The sequence below is a fragment of the Phaseolus vulgaris genome, chromosome 8, assembly GCF_000499845.2.
Source record: "Phaseolus vulgaris cultivar G19833 chromosome 8, P. vulgaris v2.0, whole genome shotgun sequence".
In the NCBI taxonomy this organism is placed as follows: Eukaryota; Viridiplantae; Streptophyta; class Magnoliopsida; order Fabales; family Fabaceae; genus Phaseolus; species Phaseolus vulgaris.
The window spans coordinates 9,553,874-9,569,912 of NC_023752.2; the positions used below are offsets into that span (position 1 = coordinate 9,553,874).

Below are 16,039 nucleotides of genomic sequence, written 5' to 3' on the forward strand. Positions count from 1 at the left end.
ATAATTTCTTTGAATTGTCGGTGCGAGGGTGGTAGAGAAACAATAAGTAGAACTGCCTTATCCTCATCATCAATTTTAACATCCAAATTTTCCAAATCAATTATGATAGAATTAAATTCATCAAGGTGAGATTGGATGGGAGTACCTTCGGACATTCGGAGTGTAAAGAGTCGCTCCTTTAACCGGAGTTTGTTTGCAAGACTTTTGGTCATGTATAGAGACTCCAATTTACCCCATATGCCTGTTGTACTTTTCTCGTTGATAACCTCACGCAACACCTCACGGGACAAACATAACTGGATTGCAGACAATGCCTTTTCATCCATCTCATCCCACTGCTCCTCCGTCATAGTGGTTGGTCTCATCGTTTTACCTGCCAGAACTTTCCTTAAACCATTCTGGGTGAGAACAGCTAGCATCTGGACTCGCCAGATAGCAAAACTGATTTTACCATCAAATTTCTCAATATCAAATTTCGACATTATTGAACAATAGATCCTGGTTGAATTATCGAAAAGCTCTGATATCAATTTGTAGGGATATCGTGTGCGGAAGCGTGATAATTTCAACCAAAGATTATGAGAAATTAAAGTAACAAGTAAAGTGAGAATGATACCATAATTTTTAGGTGGAAAACCCCTTTAAATAGAGGTAAAAAACCACCGGCGAGATAGCCAAAACGAAATAGAGAGTATATGAAAAGAGAGAGGAAGCAAGTGTGTGTTGTTTGTTTGTTGTGTGTTACATTGCTTGAAGGAAGCCACTATATATAGTGGTTCTAGGAGACAACAATAATAAATACAATCAATGATAATTAACCTTCCATTGATTGCAATTGATTGTGGCAATTAACCTCCCATTGATTGCAATTGATTGCGGCAATTAATCTCCCATTGATTGCAATTAATTGTGGCAATTAACCTCCCAATTATGACAAAAAAACGGAAAGGTGAGTCATAAACCCACAACTTTTTTATGAACTTGTTTCTTTTCTTCCTTAAAAATATCTCTCTTATGTTGTTGAACTAACATATTTTTTAAAAATAAAATAAAATTATAACCTTGATATATATATATATATATATATATATATATTAATGTGTATATATTACTGTGTAGTTATAGTTAACACCCTTTGAAAATTTATACATAAAACTAAAGATATCTAAAATATTAAATAAGTAATTAAAATGTTTCTATTTCAACTTAAAATGAATCATTAAATTAGTAAACAAAAAATCAAAAATATAATTTATAAAAAATAGTGAATTATGAATTACAAAATACATAAATAAATCATTATTATTAACGTTTAAAAAAGTCTTCTACCTTTTTTTATTACTTTATAAATTTAAAATCAGTCTTCTACTCTTCTTTTTAGAAATTTGTAAATTTAAAATCTATAACGACTATTTTTAAGGTTAGTTGTAAATTAATATTAATTTCTTTTAATAAATACGTGTGTTAATTATTAAAGATTAAACATGTGATCAATTATTTTAATGATTAAAAAACTAAATATATAATGCATTGATTTTCAACTTTTCTTTACATTAATTTTGGAACAGTGATACTTGACACATATCTATTTTCACTTGCATCTAAAAAAGTCTTATTTTATTATAATATAATATTTATTTTGAAGAGGGTATGTTCTAAATAAATTTTATTCTTAATTTCGCACATCTGCTAACAAGTGTGATAAATTCAAACACACTATAAGTAACAAATATCTAAAATTTTCTAGAATAAGTTTATGCTACTTCGTTGTCATGGCTTTCTATTTTTGTAATGCTTAGTTTTAATTTAACAATATAAACTAAAATAGAATTAAGTGTCCACTAAAACAGATTACTTCTAAGATTAAAAAGTTAAATATTTATGCAACTAAAGGGGCCAAAGAGTGAGTGATAGATAAAATACTGGTAAAAGAAAAAGGCACCAAATAGTGATTATTAATCATCCACATCATCAATTTTGAAGCACTCCACACTAACAAGAACAAGTGGTACCATAAACCAACCAAAAAAATATCATGAAAACAAAAACAGTGAAGAATTGCTCTGCTTAGTCACGAACAAGAGAGTTAATTAACAAAGTGGCCTCATCTGCTGTGGGAACTGCACCATCTGCTAAAACAAGGTGGTGTAAATCAAAAACAAAAAGCAAAATATTCACCTAATTAAGAAGATATGAGATGAACTAAGGTAATAATTATTTATTGATCATGTTATGGTATATATACAAGTGATTCACACAAGTAATTAGAGCTTTAAATCTCTTAATTCGGGTTTAAGGTTCAATCTTTGATTTTGATTAGTATCAGGATTGGCTAAATATTAAATAAAAAAAAACCTAGATACTTCTAGTCAGAAAAAAAAAACATAAAAACTATTCCTAATACAAAACCTAGGTACGCAGTTTTTGTTTGTTTACCTGGTACTGAAGCAGGTAAATGAGAAGCAATGTCATGAATGATGCCTCCATTTTCTGTCTTCAACCGTTTGACTTTTTCAGCAGCCATGGTTTCCTTCTCTTCACTTTCCACCACCCCTTCACCTTCACTTTGATGGAAGAAGCAGGAAACCATTTTCCTTATGACCCCTCCTCTTCTCTCTCCACAACCATCACCTCCTCCCTTTTCTCCATCATCGTCATCATCAACAACAACATCACTTCCATGCTGAGAGGGTTTCCCAGTTCTTGGACTCGAGGGTGTGATGAAAGAAATGAAGTTGTTAATAATACCACCACTATCCTTGTCTTCTTTTCCAACATCTTCTTCTTTCACCTTCTCTACCCCTTCTTCTACTTTTACTTCTTCTTCTTGTTCCCTTTTAGATCCATCTTCTGAATTCAGATTTGGAGCAGGAACCAAGCTCTTAACATTTGTTCCACCGTCTTCCATTTCTTACTTATGAACTATGATTTGCTTAGTGAATTTCTTTTGATCTTCCTTTGAGTCCAAGGAAATAGAAATGAGTAGATAGGATAATAATATTTATAAGACCTTAAAAGCAGTGTCACATAAATGACACGTACTTTGCAGCTATTCACTCTGCAAATGAAGTCGGTGGCGTAAAAGTCCTTGGATTTTGTAGCCACCCTCATCGTTTTCCTAAACACCTTTTATTTAACACTGTAACACAAGAGTGTGTCTATAAAAATATCAAAAATTTAGTTGTTTTTGTTTATTTTATATTTTAATTCATTAAATATCCTTTACTCGTAATATCTTAAATGAATATGCTATCATTCAGTTATATCAAATATAAAGAAAGTAAAATGTAAATTATAGATTCAATTAAAATTGCGGATTTTCTAATCCATGAGAGATAAAAAATTAGAAAATGAAAATCGTACATACGAAAATTAAATACTAAAATTATAATTTAGCTTTGATTATACATAATCTTTTGTTGCTTATAATTTATTGTAATCAAAATCAGATTTTGCTTAAAATAGTTTTGAGTTAATTTTTTTTTGGATGAAAAAATAATTTTTAATAACTCAGCATATGCTTATCGTTTTGAAAGTCAGGTTGAAGACAGAGACAGTTTTACCCTAAGGTAAGACGGACTTTGGACACTTATTTTTTTATTTAATTTTTTTTAAATGTTTCACGTTTTTAATTATTCGTGGGTTTTTAGCTATAATACAATTTTACTGTTATTTATTGTTTTTAGGTTTTTAGCAAAACGCTCTATATAATTTTCTCTATAAGTTTCATATATATATATATATATAGAGAGAGAGAGAGATAAAAATTTATTTATATTTGGTTCGGATTGGAATAGGAGTGAAAAAGGAAAGAACAAGATAAAAAAATTAAGATTATTTAGATTAAGAATAAGAAAGTAAAAAATGAAAAAAAAGTCAGAAATTTGTAGTAAAATTTACTATTGTGATATAAAAATTAAATTAATTAAATAATATAATGAAGTATAGAGATGTACTCATGGTTTAGTTTTAACATGAATAAATATAAATATAAATTAAAATATGATTACTTATAAAGTAATTAATTTATAAAATTAAAAAAAATATTTAATTTTTGAGAGATAAATATTTTAAAATATTTAAATATATTGTTCTTTAAAATAACTGTTTCATTTATATCTAAATTTTTAAAATATTAAACAAATAAACAATCTACTCCTGGAAAAAAACATAATATAAAAGATTAAAACTTTTCCTACTATTAACTAGAAAGCGAAATTTATACTAATAATATCTAGTCCCTAAATTAGGACTATCAATTTTTTATATCATCAAATATTTGTAACGATTTTATTAATGCAAAATATCAATTACTTTTATCAACTATTTTATATTAGAAAACTCAAATAACAATCTTTAATAAAAATATATATTTTATGTATAAATTTTGTTTAAGAAAATCGAAGCCGATATTAGTAAAATTAATCACATATATAACCAATTTAAGATATAGAATAAGATGAAAGAGTTATTGAAATTGATAATTATTTAATGCATCATCACACTAAAAAAAAAGTTTTATTATGATGGGACAAAAACGGAGGCTAAGAATGAAAAACCTACGCAAAAGGGTCATTATCATCGGCATAGCGTTAATAATAATTTTGAAGCTAATATACTCGACGTAAAGATATTGACGGGTGTGGGCGACACATGGCGGGTGTTTTTTGCGTAGGTAAAGCGTGGACTTAGCCTACAAGGAGTTTAGAAATTTATAAAAAATTGTGAGTTTGACCCACGCTTAGTTCACACAAAATTATATTAGCGTGGGCCAAACCTTCAAAATGTCAAAGTAGTTATAAAAAATTGTGAGTTTGACCCACGCCAAGCCCACACAAAATTATATTAGCGTGGGCCACGCCTTCAAAATGTCCAAGTAAAGTGAGTTTAGCTACGAGGGGCACACAATAAGCGTTTGACCACAAATTAGCGTGGGCTTAGCCTTCAAAATATTTTTTATATTATTTATTTGAAAAAGTGTAGGCTTAGCTTACAAGTTTGACACGTAACTACAGTTTCTAGTTTCCAGTTTGAAATATATTTTTATTGAAATACATCAATTTAAAAAAGAAAACTATTTTTTATTAAAATAAATCAATTTTAAAATTACATTAACTAATGTGAAATCAATTTTAAATTACTTTATTTCTCTTTTTCTTATTGCATTTATCCTATTTTTTACCTATTTCATTTTTTTCAATATAATTATTCAAGATAAAATTATTTTAGGGAGCAATATAATATGAAGAAATGTTTTTCTTACTTAAAAAAAATTATTTATAACTTTTTCTTTAAGAAATATTTAGTTACGTTAGTTTGGTTGAAAAGAATGTATGAGGATTTATAATGATGGTAAAACTCTATATCTTATATACTAAAACTAATTTAATTTTTTTAATTAAAAAGCTAAAATTGAGAGCGTTAAGTAAAGTAAATGTTGAAACTCTTTAGTTCATAATGATAAAGCATAAGCCTAATAGTTACTTTTGTCTGCAAAGCTAACTGCACTCTTAATATTTTACCCTCCAGACAAACCAAAATTTCCACAAACAAATTACCAACTTTATATATTTTGCTTCATCAAGAAAATAAATATTCTAGTTTATTCTATTTGCATGCCAAAGTTAGAAAAAAAGCAAGGGAAGAACAGAAGAGGAAAATAAGAAAGGTAAGCAACGAATATACAAATAACTAAATGGTGTTTTGGGTAAACAAGGTTAATGTGAGATGAGAGATGTCTGCATGAGATAGTGATGTGAGCTTTTTGAGTGTAATAATTTTGATTTGTTTTCTTTTTGCTTTTAACCTTTTATCTGTCCACAAAAAATCAAGGGCCATATTAATAAAGGGTGCCCTCAGACAGAGGTTGAGTTTTAACTTGGAACACCAATTTTGGCTCTCTCTCTATATATCTCTATCTCTCTATTTCTTTTCTTTCACTCCCCTCTCTTATTGCTTCAAAATTACACACTCTTAAGTTCTAGCCTCATGAACATGAATATGTGCCAAAATGTATCAGTTTCCTCTGAATGCCACCAAGACAGGAAACATGTCAAATGAATTAAAGGGGAACACTTTAGGGGTGTCCCAACCCTTATACAAAGAAAACTTACAAAATAACAAACATAAAGATCTAGGTTCCTTTGGTTCTTGTTTTAACATAACAAGGAAGAGCCTAAAACTAAAGAGATCATCCACATAACAAATGACTACAAACATTCCCAAAGAACAAGGACACACACTCAAACAAACTATGCTTAACACCTTGCTACTAAACCTGAAAACAACAGTGCCTAGGCTCCAAAAAGAACATCAAAAGCACTTTAACTGCAGCAAAAATAGCATCAAAACAGCACCGAACCAGCACCAAAACTGCAACATAAACCAACATTTATACAACATAAAACCAGCTAAAAACAGTACCAAAATTGCAGCAGAAAACCAACATTTGTACATCATAAAACCAGCACAAAAAATGCACCAAAACAGCACCAAAATTGCAGCAAAAAACCAACATTTATACAACATAAAACCAGCAAAAAGCAGTACCAAAACTGCAGCAGCAAACCAACATTTGCACAACATAAAAACCAGCAAAACCAGCACCAAAACTGCAGCAGAAAACCATCATAATCCTAGCAGCTACTTCGTGATATCTAACTCCCCCTGCATAATCATAATCATAATCATAAGTTGAGATATTAAAGTCTACCCTGCTTACAAAAAATCAGTATCTGCTACTATCTAATCACCCACCAAAGGAAAAGAAACTTCTACTTTCTAATTATTTTGTACATTATCAAACTTCATCAAGAGCAGTATGCGACATCAATGAAGGTAATGAAACATAATCTAGTTAATACAAGGAAAAGCAAGTTATAGTACCATACATAGATATTGTTTTAAGAAAACTTACAAAATGATGAACTCAAGGCAGGGGTTGATCATCAAAATTCTGAGCATAGTGAGGGTGAACCTGACTTGTGCTTGTTGAGGTGTCACCCTGTTGTCGCTCCATCATCATGGTTAATTTTTGCTCCATGAACTTTATTTTATCCTCCAACTTTGCACACTTTTGATTTGCTTGAGCAGCTATTTGAGTTGCTTGATCGGCTCTTTCATTTGTTTGCATCACTTGTTGATGAAGTTGTTCATTATGAGAAAAGTAATCACTGGAAGGAGCAAGTATTGAAGGTTGGGTTAGGGAAGACACTTCATGGCGAATGTTGGAAGCCAAGTCTGCAGTGCCATAACATCGACCTCTACTCTTGCCTCCAACAACATCCTTCCAGCATTGAAGTTTTGTTGTTGGATTCATCGGTTGGTTGTTGGAAGTTGATCCTTCAGAGTTGTCTGATTGGAGGGCTTTCAATCGCTCATGGTAGGTTTCCTAGTTCATTGTGAAAATTGTAAATGGGACAATAATAAGTTAGAAATATAAATCATGTATACAAAAGTAGAGTAATAACTTACGTAAGTCTGTTTGGCACGACTATCTACCCAAAGTTCATCCTTCTTAGTGTGTGTGGCTATGAATAATTCATCGGGTTGAACCGGCCGGCCAAATTTTCGTTCCTAAAATAAATGGAAAAGTTACCAATATTAGATATTATTTACTAAATTTAGGCTTATGCAACAAGATATAGATACTTACTAGGCCCAATGCAATGTCGAGGTGTGATTTACGACCAATAGAGTGCAATGCCCCACCTCGAGTCGATGACCTATTCAATTTATTTTCGATTGATTGTTCTTTGAGCTTTTTCGAATCCCAATAGTCCAAGAGACCAATCCATGCTTGTTCACTAATACAGTTAGGTCTAGTTGCTTTCATCCTAGCTTTACCAAGCATATCAGAGAGGCGTTTTCTCACCTTTGACTCGTACACTTTTCTAATTTGCCACTCATCATGAGGGGCCCAAGTCACTCGAGTCAGTAAAAAGAACAACAAATTTAAATAAAAGTTAATGAATATAATAAATGCTTAAATGGAAATGAGTGAAAATGCTATGTTAAGATCACCTTAAATTCAGTCCACCATTTAAGTTGGACTTCCTCTGGTGTTTCGTCATAGTGATAGTAAGGACCCCTAAATTGTGACCTAATTGCATGTCCAATTGCCTTAGTAGCACAATGATTAGGTGTCCATCTACAAAACATGCAAACCAAAATGTTAAACATGAAGTATAGCAAACAATTCACAATAAAGTTCAATGCGATAATAAACTTACCCTTTACCCACTGGTCGAATGATGACCCTCCCACTACCATCATGTTCTTCATCAGGGATATCATGGTGTGTCGTGGGTTGTATTGGCGTATCAGGGGAGGGTTCCACTGATGCCTGAGTAGGCGGAACTGATGTATAAGTGGGTCGAACTGATGCCTAACTGGGTTGAACTGATGTAAGAGTGGGTTGCACTAGAATCTGAGGAGTCACATGAACGGATGGGGCACTAGAGAAGTGAACTAATGAGGGAGTAAATATGGATTGTAATGGACTGTAAGTGGGAAAGAGTGTCGGAGTAGACAAATATTGGACTGTTGGAGCCACGGGCGATAGGACTGGTATAATACGAGAGGTATAAGGAGGAACATTGTCCTGTCGCACTGCAGAACGAAAGGATGAGGAGGGGGTTGAGGAGGAAGGGGTCCAAGAAGAAGAAGGGGTGGAGGAAGAGGGCGTGAAGGATTGAGGAAAACGGGATTGGGGTGATGGGCCAAAATAAGGAATGTGATGTGATTCCACTAGCCATATAGAGAATGATTCTTGACATTCTTAGGAATCACCTTGAGCTGGACATTATTTAGGCACTTTTCTTAGAGTTGGATCAATGTTCTAAGACAAGAACTCACCAAAAACTAGTACCAAATCCCAAACTCATTTGGATGTTCCACATATTGTCAAATTGAACCAAAAGAAAAGGAGGAAAGGCAAAAACACTAATTAACAAAACAAAACAGCAAGGTACCAAATCAAAATGCTGGAATTGAAGAAGAAAAGATGAAGAACAGCCAAGAACACAAAGAACCCTAGCTACACATTAACAAGCTGAAATTGCCAAACCAAAACAACTAGGAAACAAGCTAAGACAAGGAAATTAACAAGAGAAGAAAGGAAGGAGAAGAGAATGCTCATGAAGATGGAAGAAAGGTTGGATGATCACGCCACTAGAAGTATGGATGCTCCTAGATGAGTGTGCAAGCCGCCACTTGAGGAAACCATGATCCTTCAAGATAAGACTAGAGAAGAAGGCTCAAAAGCTCTCCAATGCTCACTCCAATTTTGAGTATAGTTTCTTTAGATAAATTCAAATCTGCATTTTACAAAGAGAGCACCTCTATTTATAGCCTAAGGTGCTGAAAAACAAAGCTAAGAGAATTCAAAATTCCCTCCTAAACCTATTTAGAACCGGCGCCTAAAACCTATGCATGAGGAAGGTGTGACCTCTTCCTTCACTTTGGCACCTCCTTTTCTACTTCTACACCTATCTACTAACACACCCCCCCTTCTAAAGCTCCTAACTAAATCCTAAAAGATGCTATAAGAAAAGAGGTTTCTAATGTTTCCCTCTAAGCACCTTCAACTAAAGAAATTACAAAAAGAGAAAATAAATGTCCCCTAGCTCCTAAAGCTTTGAACATGCTTCTTGTAAGCCTTTGAGGTGGGCTTTGACCTCCATGGGCGTCCTCCAATTGTGCCTCAACCTCTTCTTGATCTTGTTGATTGGCCTCCATGTCCTCTTGAGCTTGATCTCCATCATACTCCCCGAGTTGGAGAGAATTCGACCACGAATTCTGGAGACCTACAGAAAAAGGAGTTAGATCGTTGACATTAAAAGTATGACTACCTAAGAATGTATCAGGCATATCTAACTCATAAGCATTGTCATTAATCCTCTTGAGGATTTGGAAAGGTCCATCCCCTCGAGGCATTAGTTTGGACTTCCTTTGAGTAGGAAAGCGATCCTTCCTCAAGTGAAGCCAAACCCAATCGCCCTCATCAAACAACAATGCTTTTCTCCTTTTATTGGCAAGTTCAGCATACTTGTCAACCTTCTTCTCAATTCTCTTCTTGATGTCTTTATGCAAAGTTTTCACAAAAGAAGCCTTTTCATCACCATCTTTGCACAAGACATCTCCAAGAAGGGGAATAGGAAGAAGATCAAGAGGTGTTAGGGGATTAAACCCATAGACCACCTCAAAAGGAGAATGTGAGGTGGTAGAATTTACTACTCGATTATATGCAAACTCAACATGGGGTAGTAAATTCTCCCACACTCTAGGATTCCCCGAAATAAAACATCTCAATAGTTGTCCCAAAGTTCTATTCACCACCTAGGTTTGACCATCAGTTTGTGGGTGGCAAGTGGTAGAAAATAAAAGCTTAGTTCCAAGCTTGCCCCACAAGGTCTTCCAAAAGTGACTCAAGAACTTAGGATCTCTATCGGACACTATAGACCTAGGAATCCCATGTAGGCGAACCACTTCTTGGAAGAAGAGGTTTCCAATGTGGCATGCATCATCCACTTTGTGGCAAGGAGTAAAGTGAGCCATCTTTGAAAAACGATCCACTACCACAAAAATGGAGTCCTTTCCCTTTGATGTCTTGGGTAAGCCTAAGATGAAATCCATAGATATATCTACCCAAGGCATTGAAGGGATAGGAAGAGGAGTATATAGACCATGGGGATGCATTTTAGATTTAGCTTTGCGGCAAGCTATGCATTTATCACACAAACTATGAACATGTTTATGCATATGAGGCCAAAAGAAATGTTCATGCAACACATCCAAAGTTTTAGCAACCCCAAAATGTCCCATTAAACCCCCCTCATGAGCTTCTCTAACAAGAGATAATCTAATAGAGCATTGAGGAACACAAAGACGTTTTCCCTTAAAAATAAAGTCATCTTGTATAAAAAAATCTTTGTGTCCTCCCTTAAGACACTCTTGATAGATGAGAGAAAAATCAAGGTCATCATGATAAAGTTCCTTAATGTGATCAAAACCAAGATATTGAGAGGTTAAAAGATTTAGCAAAGTGTATCTTCTAGAAAGAGCATCCGCCACAATATTTACTTTGCCTTGCTTGTGTTTGATCACATAAGGAAATTGCTCAATGGATTCCACCCACTTAGCATGCCTCTTGTTAAGTTTGTTTTGGCTTTTCAAATATTTAAGAGATTCATGATCACTATGTATCACAAACTCTTTGGGAAAAAGATAGTGTTGCCAAGTAAACAAAGTCCTAACAAGTGCATATAATTCCTTATCATAGGTGGAATAATTGAGATGACTTCCCTTCAATTTCTCACTAAAATAGGCTATGGGGTGGCCCTCTTGAAGGAGAACAGCCCCAATACCTATGTTTGAAGCATCACACTCAATCTCAAATGTCTTAGTGAAATTAGGAAGGGCCAAGATGGGAGCATTAGTCAATTTTTCTTTCAAAGTGTCAAAAGCATTTTGTTGTGCTTCTCCCCAATGAAAGACCACATCCTTTTTCACTATGTCATTGAGTGGTGCGGCAATGGTACCAAAGTTTGGGACAAATCTTCTATAGAAAGAAGCAAGTCCATGAAAACTTTGGACCTCATTTAAAGATTTCGGTGTAGGCCAATTTTGAATGGCCACCACCTTTGTTTTGTCCACATGGACCCCTTTACAACTCACAACAAACCCTAGGAATTCTATATGATCAAGAGCAAACATACATTTAGCAAGGTTAGCATACAAATGTTCCTTCCTAAGGGTTTCTAAAACTTGCCTAACATGCAACCTATGGTCATTCAAAGATAAGCTATAAATGAGAATGTCATCAAAGTAAACAACAACAAACTTACCAATGAAAGGTCTAAAAACATGATGCATGAGGCGCATGAAAGTACTTGGTGCATTAGTTAGGCCAAAAGGCATGACTAACCACTCATATAAACCAAAGTTGGTCTTAAAAGCCGTCTTCCATTCATCACCCGGTTTGATACGGATTTGATTGTAGCCGCTTTTAAGATCAATCTTTGAAAAGATTTTGGAACCATGTAATTCATCCAACAAATCATCTAGTCTAGGTATGGGATGCCTATACTTAATTGTTATGTTATTGATGGCCCTACAATCCGAACACATTCGCCATGTGCCATCCTTTTTTGGCACTAAGATGATAGGCATAGCACAAGGACTCATGCTATCTTGCACCCACCCTTTCTCAATCAAAGCCTCAACTTGTTGGCGAATTTCCTGGGTTTCACTTGGATTGGTCCTATATGCTGGACGATTTGGTAAAGAAGAGCCCGATATCAAATCAATTTGGTGTTCAATCCCTCTCAAAGGTGGAAGTCCATTTGGAGGATCTTGAAACACATCTTGGAACTCTTCTACCAAATTTTCCAAGCAATGAGGACTATCAACAAGTGATTCTACTCTAAGAGTTCTAGGGATGGCTAAGAAAAGAGGATGATGAGCCACTATTTCCCTTTCAATGTCACGCCTAGACACAAGGAGTGTAGGCTTAGAACTCTTATCTTTTTTATCTTTTTCACTCTCCCTCTTTTTCTTCATGATAACTTGGTCCTCATGGACTTCTCTTGGAGAGAGAGATTTTAAAGTAATCTTGTGACCATGGAATTCAAAAGATAGTTTGTTGGTAAAGCCATCATGTAAAACTTTTCTATCAAATTGCCAAGGCATTCCCAAAAGAACATGAGTGGCTTCCATGGGCACAACATCACATAATACCTCATCTTTGTATTTTCCAATGGATAAATGGATGAGGACTTGTTTATTAACAATTATTTCTCCTACTTCACTAAGCCATTGTAATTTGTAGGGCTTTGTATGAGAGATAGTAGGCAATCCAAGCTTATCTACTACTCTTGTACTAGCCACATTTGCACAACTACCCCCATCCACTATCAAAGAACAAATGTTGTTTTGAATAAGACATCTTGTATGGAAAATATTTTCCCTTTGACTTTCATCAAAAGGTTGTGAAACTTGTCCAAGAAGTCTTCTCACAACTAACAAGTCCCCTTCAAGTGGACATTCGCTCTCTTCCTCACTAGATGCATGAGAATGCAATGAATGCTTAGGAGAATCCGAATCATGCTCACTAACTACAATGCCCTCATGCATGTACATACTTCGTTTGGAAGGACAATTTGCAGCTATATGACCATAACCCATACATTTAAAGCATTTAGTATTGGATGTTCTAGTGGGAGACTTAGGTCTAGAAGTAGATGGCTTAGTTTCCTTGGGTTTGAAAGAAGAATCTTTGGAAGGATGTTTAGAAAAATAATTTTTGTTTCTCCAAGACTTGGAGTAGTATCCATCATTGGAAGCATTTTTGAAAGAGTTTTTCTTAGCAAGTTGGGCTTCCACCTTCATTGCAAGATGAACTAAAGAGCCCAATGATGAATACTCTTGTAACTCAACAATGTCTTGAATATCCTTCCTAAGACCACTCACAAACCTAGCAATCATAGCTTCCTCACTTTCTTCTAATTCAATTTTAAGCACAAGCGTCTCAAGCTCCTTATAATATTCATCCACATTTAGCGTGCCTTGTTGAAACCGTTGGAGTCTCAACATGAGGTCTTTCCTAAAATGTGGGGGCACAAACCTAGCGCGCATATGATCCTTTAAAGAGTTCCAAGATTCCACGGGAGGACCCTTGTGATAGATAATGTCCTTTACAATTCCATGCCACCATTTCATGGCATAATCACTAAACTCTAGGGTGGCTAGCTTAAGCTTATGCTCATCTTGGATCTCATGGATCTCAAATATTTGTTCACACTTAGCCTCCCAATCTAAATATACATTAGGATCACTAGAGCCATTAAAACAAGGTAGCTTGACCGAAGGAAGCCTAGACTTTGCATCATGATAGAAGCCATTGCCGTAGTGAGTTCTTTCCCCTTGGTGATGAAGTTTTTGTCCATGGACTTGGGGTGGAGTTCTCCTTCTCCTATGCTCATCTTCACGGCCAAAATCATTGGAAGAAACTCTTGTTGAAGGTCTATGATGCTCATCATGAATTGAAGGAGATGGTCTAGCTTGTTGCACCTCCATCTTTTGCAATTTCTCCTCCAACCGTCTAATGGTTCTTTGAGCTTCATGTAATTCACCAAGGATTGAAGCTTTGGAAGGAGAATTCTGCTTGTATGATGCATCACTTGAAAATCCAGCCATTTTGGAAATAAAAAATAGCAAACACACAAAAACAGCAAACAAGTTAAGAAACAAAAATTAGCAAAAACAATGAGTGTTTTAAGCCAAAATGCCGAAGTGAAATGAGGCAGAAAAAATAGGTCACTCTCAAAGAAATAATGTCCTTGCACCAATCTCATCTTGAGGCCTTGGAATCCTCAAATGAAAGATGTCAAAGCAAGCACACCAATCTCAAAAGCAACCACCACAAAACCAATGAAACAATAAAGACAAACAAGAAAAGGTATAAGCAAGGAAAGGTAATTGCAAAAGGAAAACTATATGTAAGACAAACTCAAAGAGTAAGAATGAAAGACAATCAAGAAAATAAAGAACTCAATGAGAAAAGTAGGCACACAAAAGAATACTTAAGGAAAAGCACTAGAGTAGATGAAGAAAACAAAAATTTAGCTACTGGAAAAAAAAAATTTAATGCAAACTGTGCTTGATATTCACTGATTTAACTGGAATGATGTAGAGCGAACTGGATTATGAAATTTAAACCACAGAAACTTCAAGATGTTAACTCAATAATGGCAATGGAATCAATTAAAAACAGTAAGCCAATTAATTGAGATAAATTTTTTAAAATCGCTGCCAGATTACCGTATTCTTTTCGGCAGAATTGTACACTTTTTTATTTTATTTATCATTTTTTGTGTACTTTGAATTTTTGAATGATTCTTTTTTCTACTCTTTTCTAACACTTTGAATATCACAAATCCAGAATTTCATAATTTTCCAGTGAGTAAATCAATTGCAATAAGGAAAAACAGTAAGCACTTGTTTTTTAGAAACAGAGGAATCCTAATAGGAATAAAAAACAGAATTATGAACTAGCAAAGACATAATGGAAAATGATGTATTGGAACTTGTATAGGTCTAGAATACAAGTATGAAATCAATTCTAAAAAGAAAATGCACAAAGGATCAATATCAATTCAGAAAATTATATGACACTAAAGCAAGAAACAATCAAAAACAATAAAAGTACTACTAGAAGTAATGACAATTATGGAATAACATGACTAAGACAAAACTTGACATGATTACAAAATTAAAAGACATATGACAAAAAAAGTAACAACAAGTGAAAGGAAGCTTAAGGTAAACTCTAGGAAGGAGAATGCCATTCCAAAAGAGCAACCATACTCATATGAATAATGAGTGCCATAAACCTTTTCACAAGCACTTGGTGTAACAAAAGAAAAACAGCAAGAAAACTCAATTAATACCTAAAACAGAAACTTAAATTGCAAGAAAAATTAAAGAGCTCTTGAAATTAAAGTGCACACAACTCAACAATTAAACAAAAAGAACCTAAGACTCATGATACCACATGATGTGATTCCACTAGCCATATAGAGAATGATTCTTGACATTCTTAGGAATCACCTTGAGCTGGACATTATTTAGGCACTTTTCTTAGAGTTGGATCAATGTTCTAAGACAAGAACTCACCAAAAACTAGTACCAAATCCCAAACTCATTTGGATGTTCCACATATTGTCAAATTGAACCAAAAGAAAAGGAGGAAAGGAAAAAACACTAATTAACAAAACAAAACAGCAAGGTACCGAATCAAAATGCTGGAATTGAAGAAGAAAAGATGAAGAACAGCCAAGAACACAAAAGAACCCTAGCTACACATTAACAAGCTGAAATTGTCGAACCAAAACAACTAGGAAACAAGCTAAGACAAGGAAATTAACAAGAGAAGAAAGGAAGGAGAAGAGAATGCTCATGAAGATGGAAGAAAGGTTGGATGATCACGCCACTAGAAGTATGGATGCTCCTAGATGAGTGTGCAAGCCGCCACTTGAGG

At 34.3% G+C, this 16,039-nt stretch overlaps 1 protein-coding gene and 1 pseudogene across 1 annotated transcript; both read right to left on the reverse strand.

Annotated features, from left to right (window-relative positions):
- Positions 1–1,926: 1,926 nt before the first annotated feature.
- Positions 1,927–3,020, reverse strand: LOC137824277 (uncharacterized). Its single transcript, XM_068629845.1, has 2 exons — positions 2,437–3,020; positions 1,927–2,129 (listed from the first exon to the last, which is right to left on the reverse strand). Exons 1-2 carry the CDS (start codon positions 2,906–2,908, stop codon positions 2,068–2,070), a joined length of 534 nt encoding a protein of 177 aa, XP_068485946.1. The 5' UTR covers positions 2,909–3,020; the 3' UTR covers positions 1,927–2,067.
- A 2,995-nt stretch (positions 3,021–6,015) lies between these two features.
- LOC137824535 (uncharacterized) lies at positions 6,016–13,212 on the reverse strand (annotated as a pseudogene).
- Between the last annotated feature and the right edge of the window lie 2,827 nt (positions 13,213–16,039).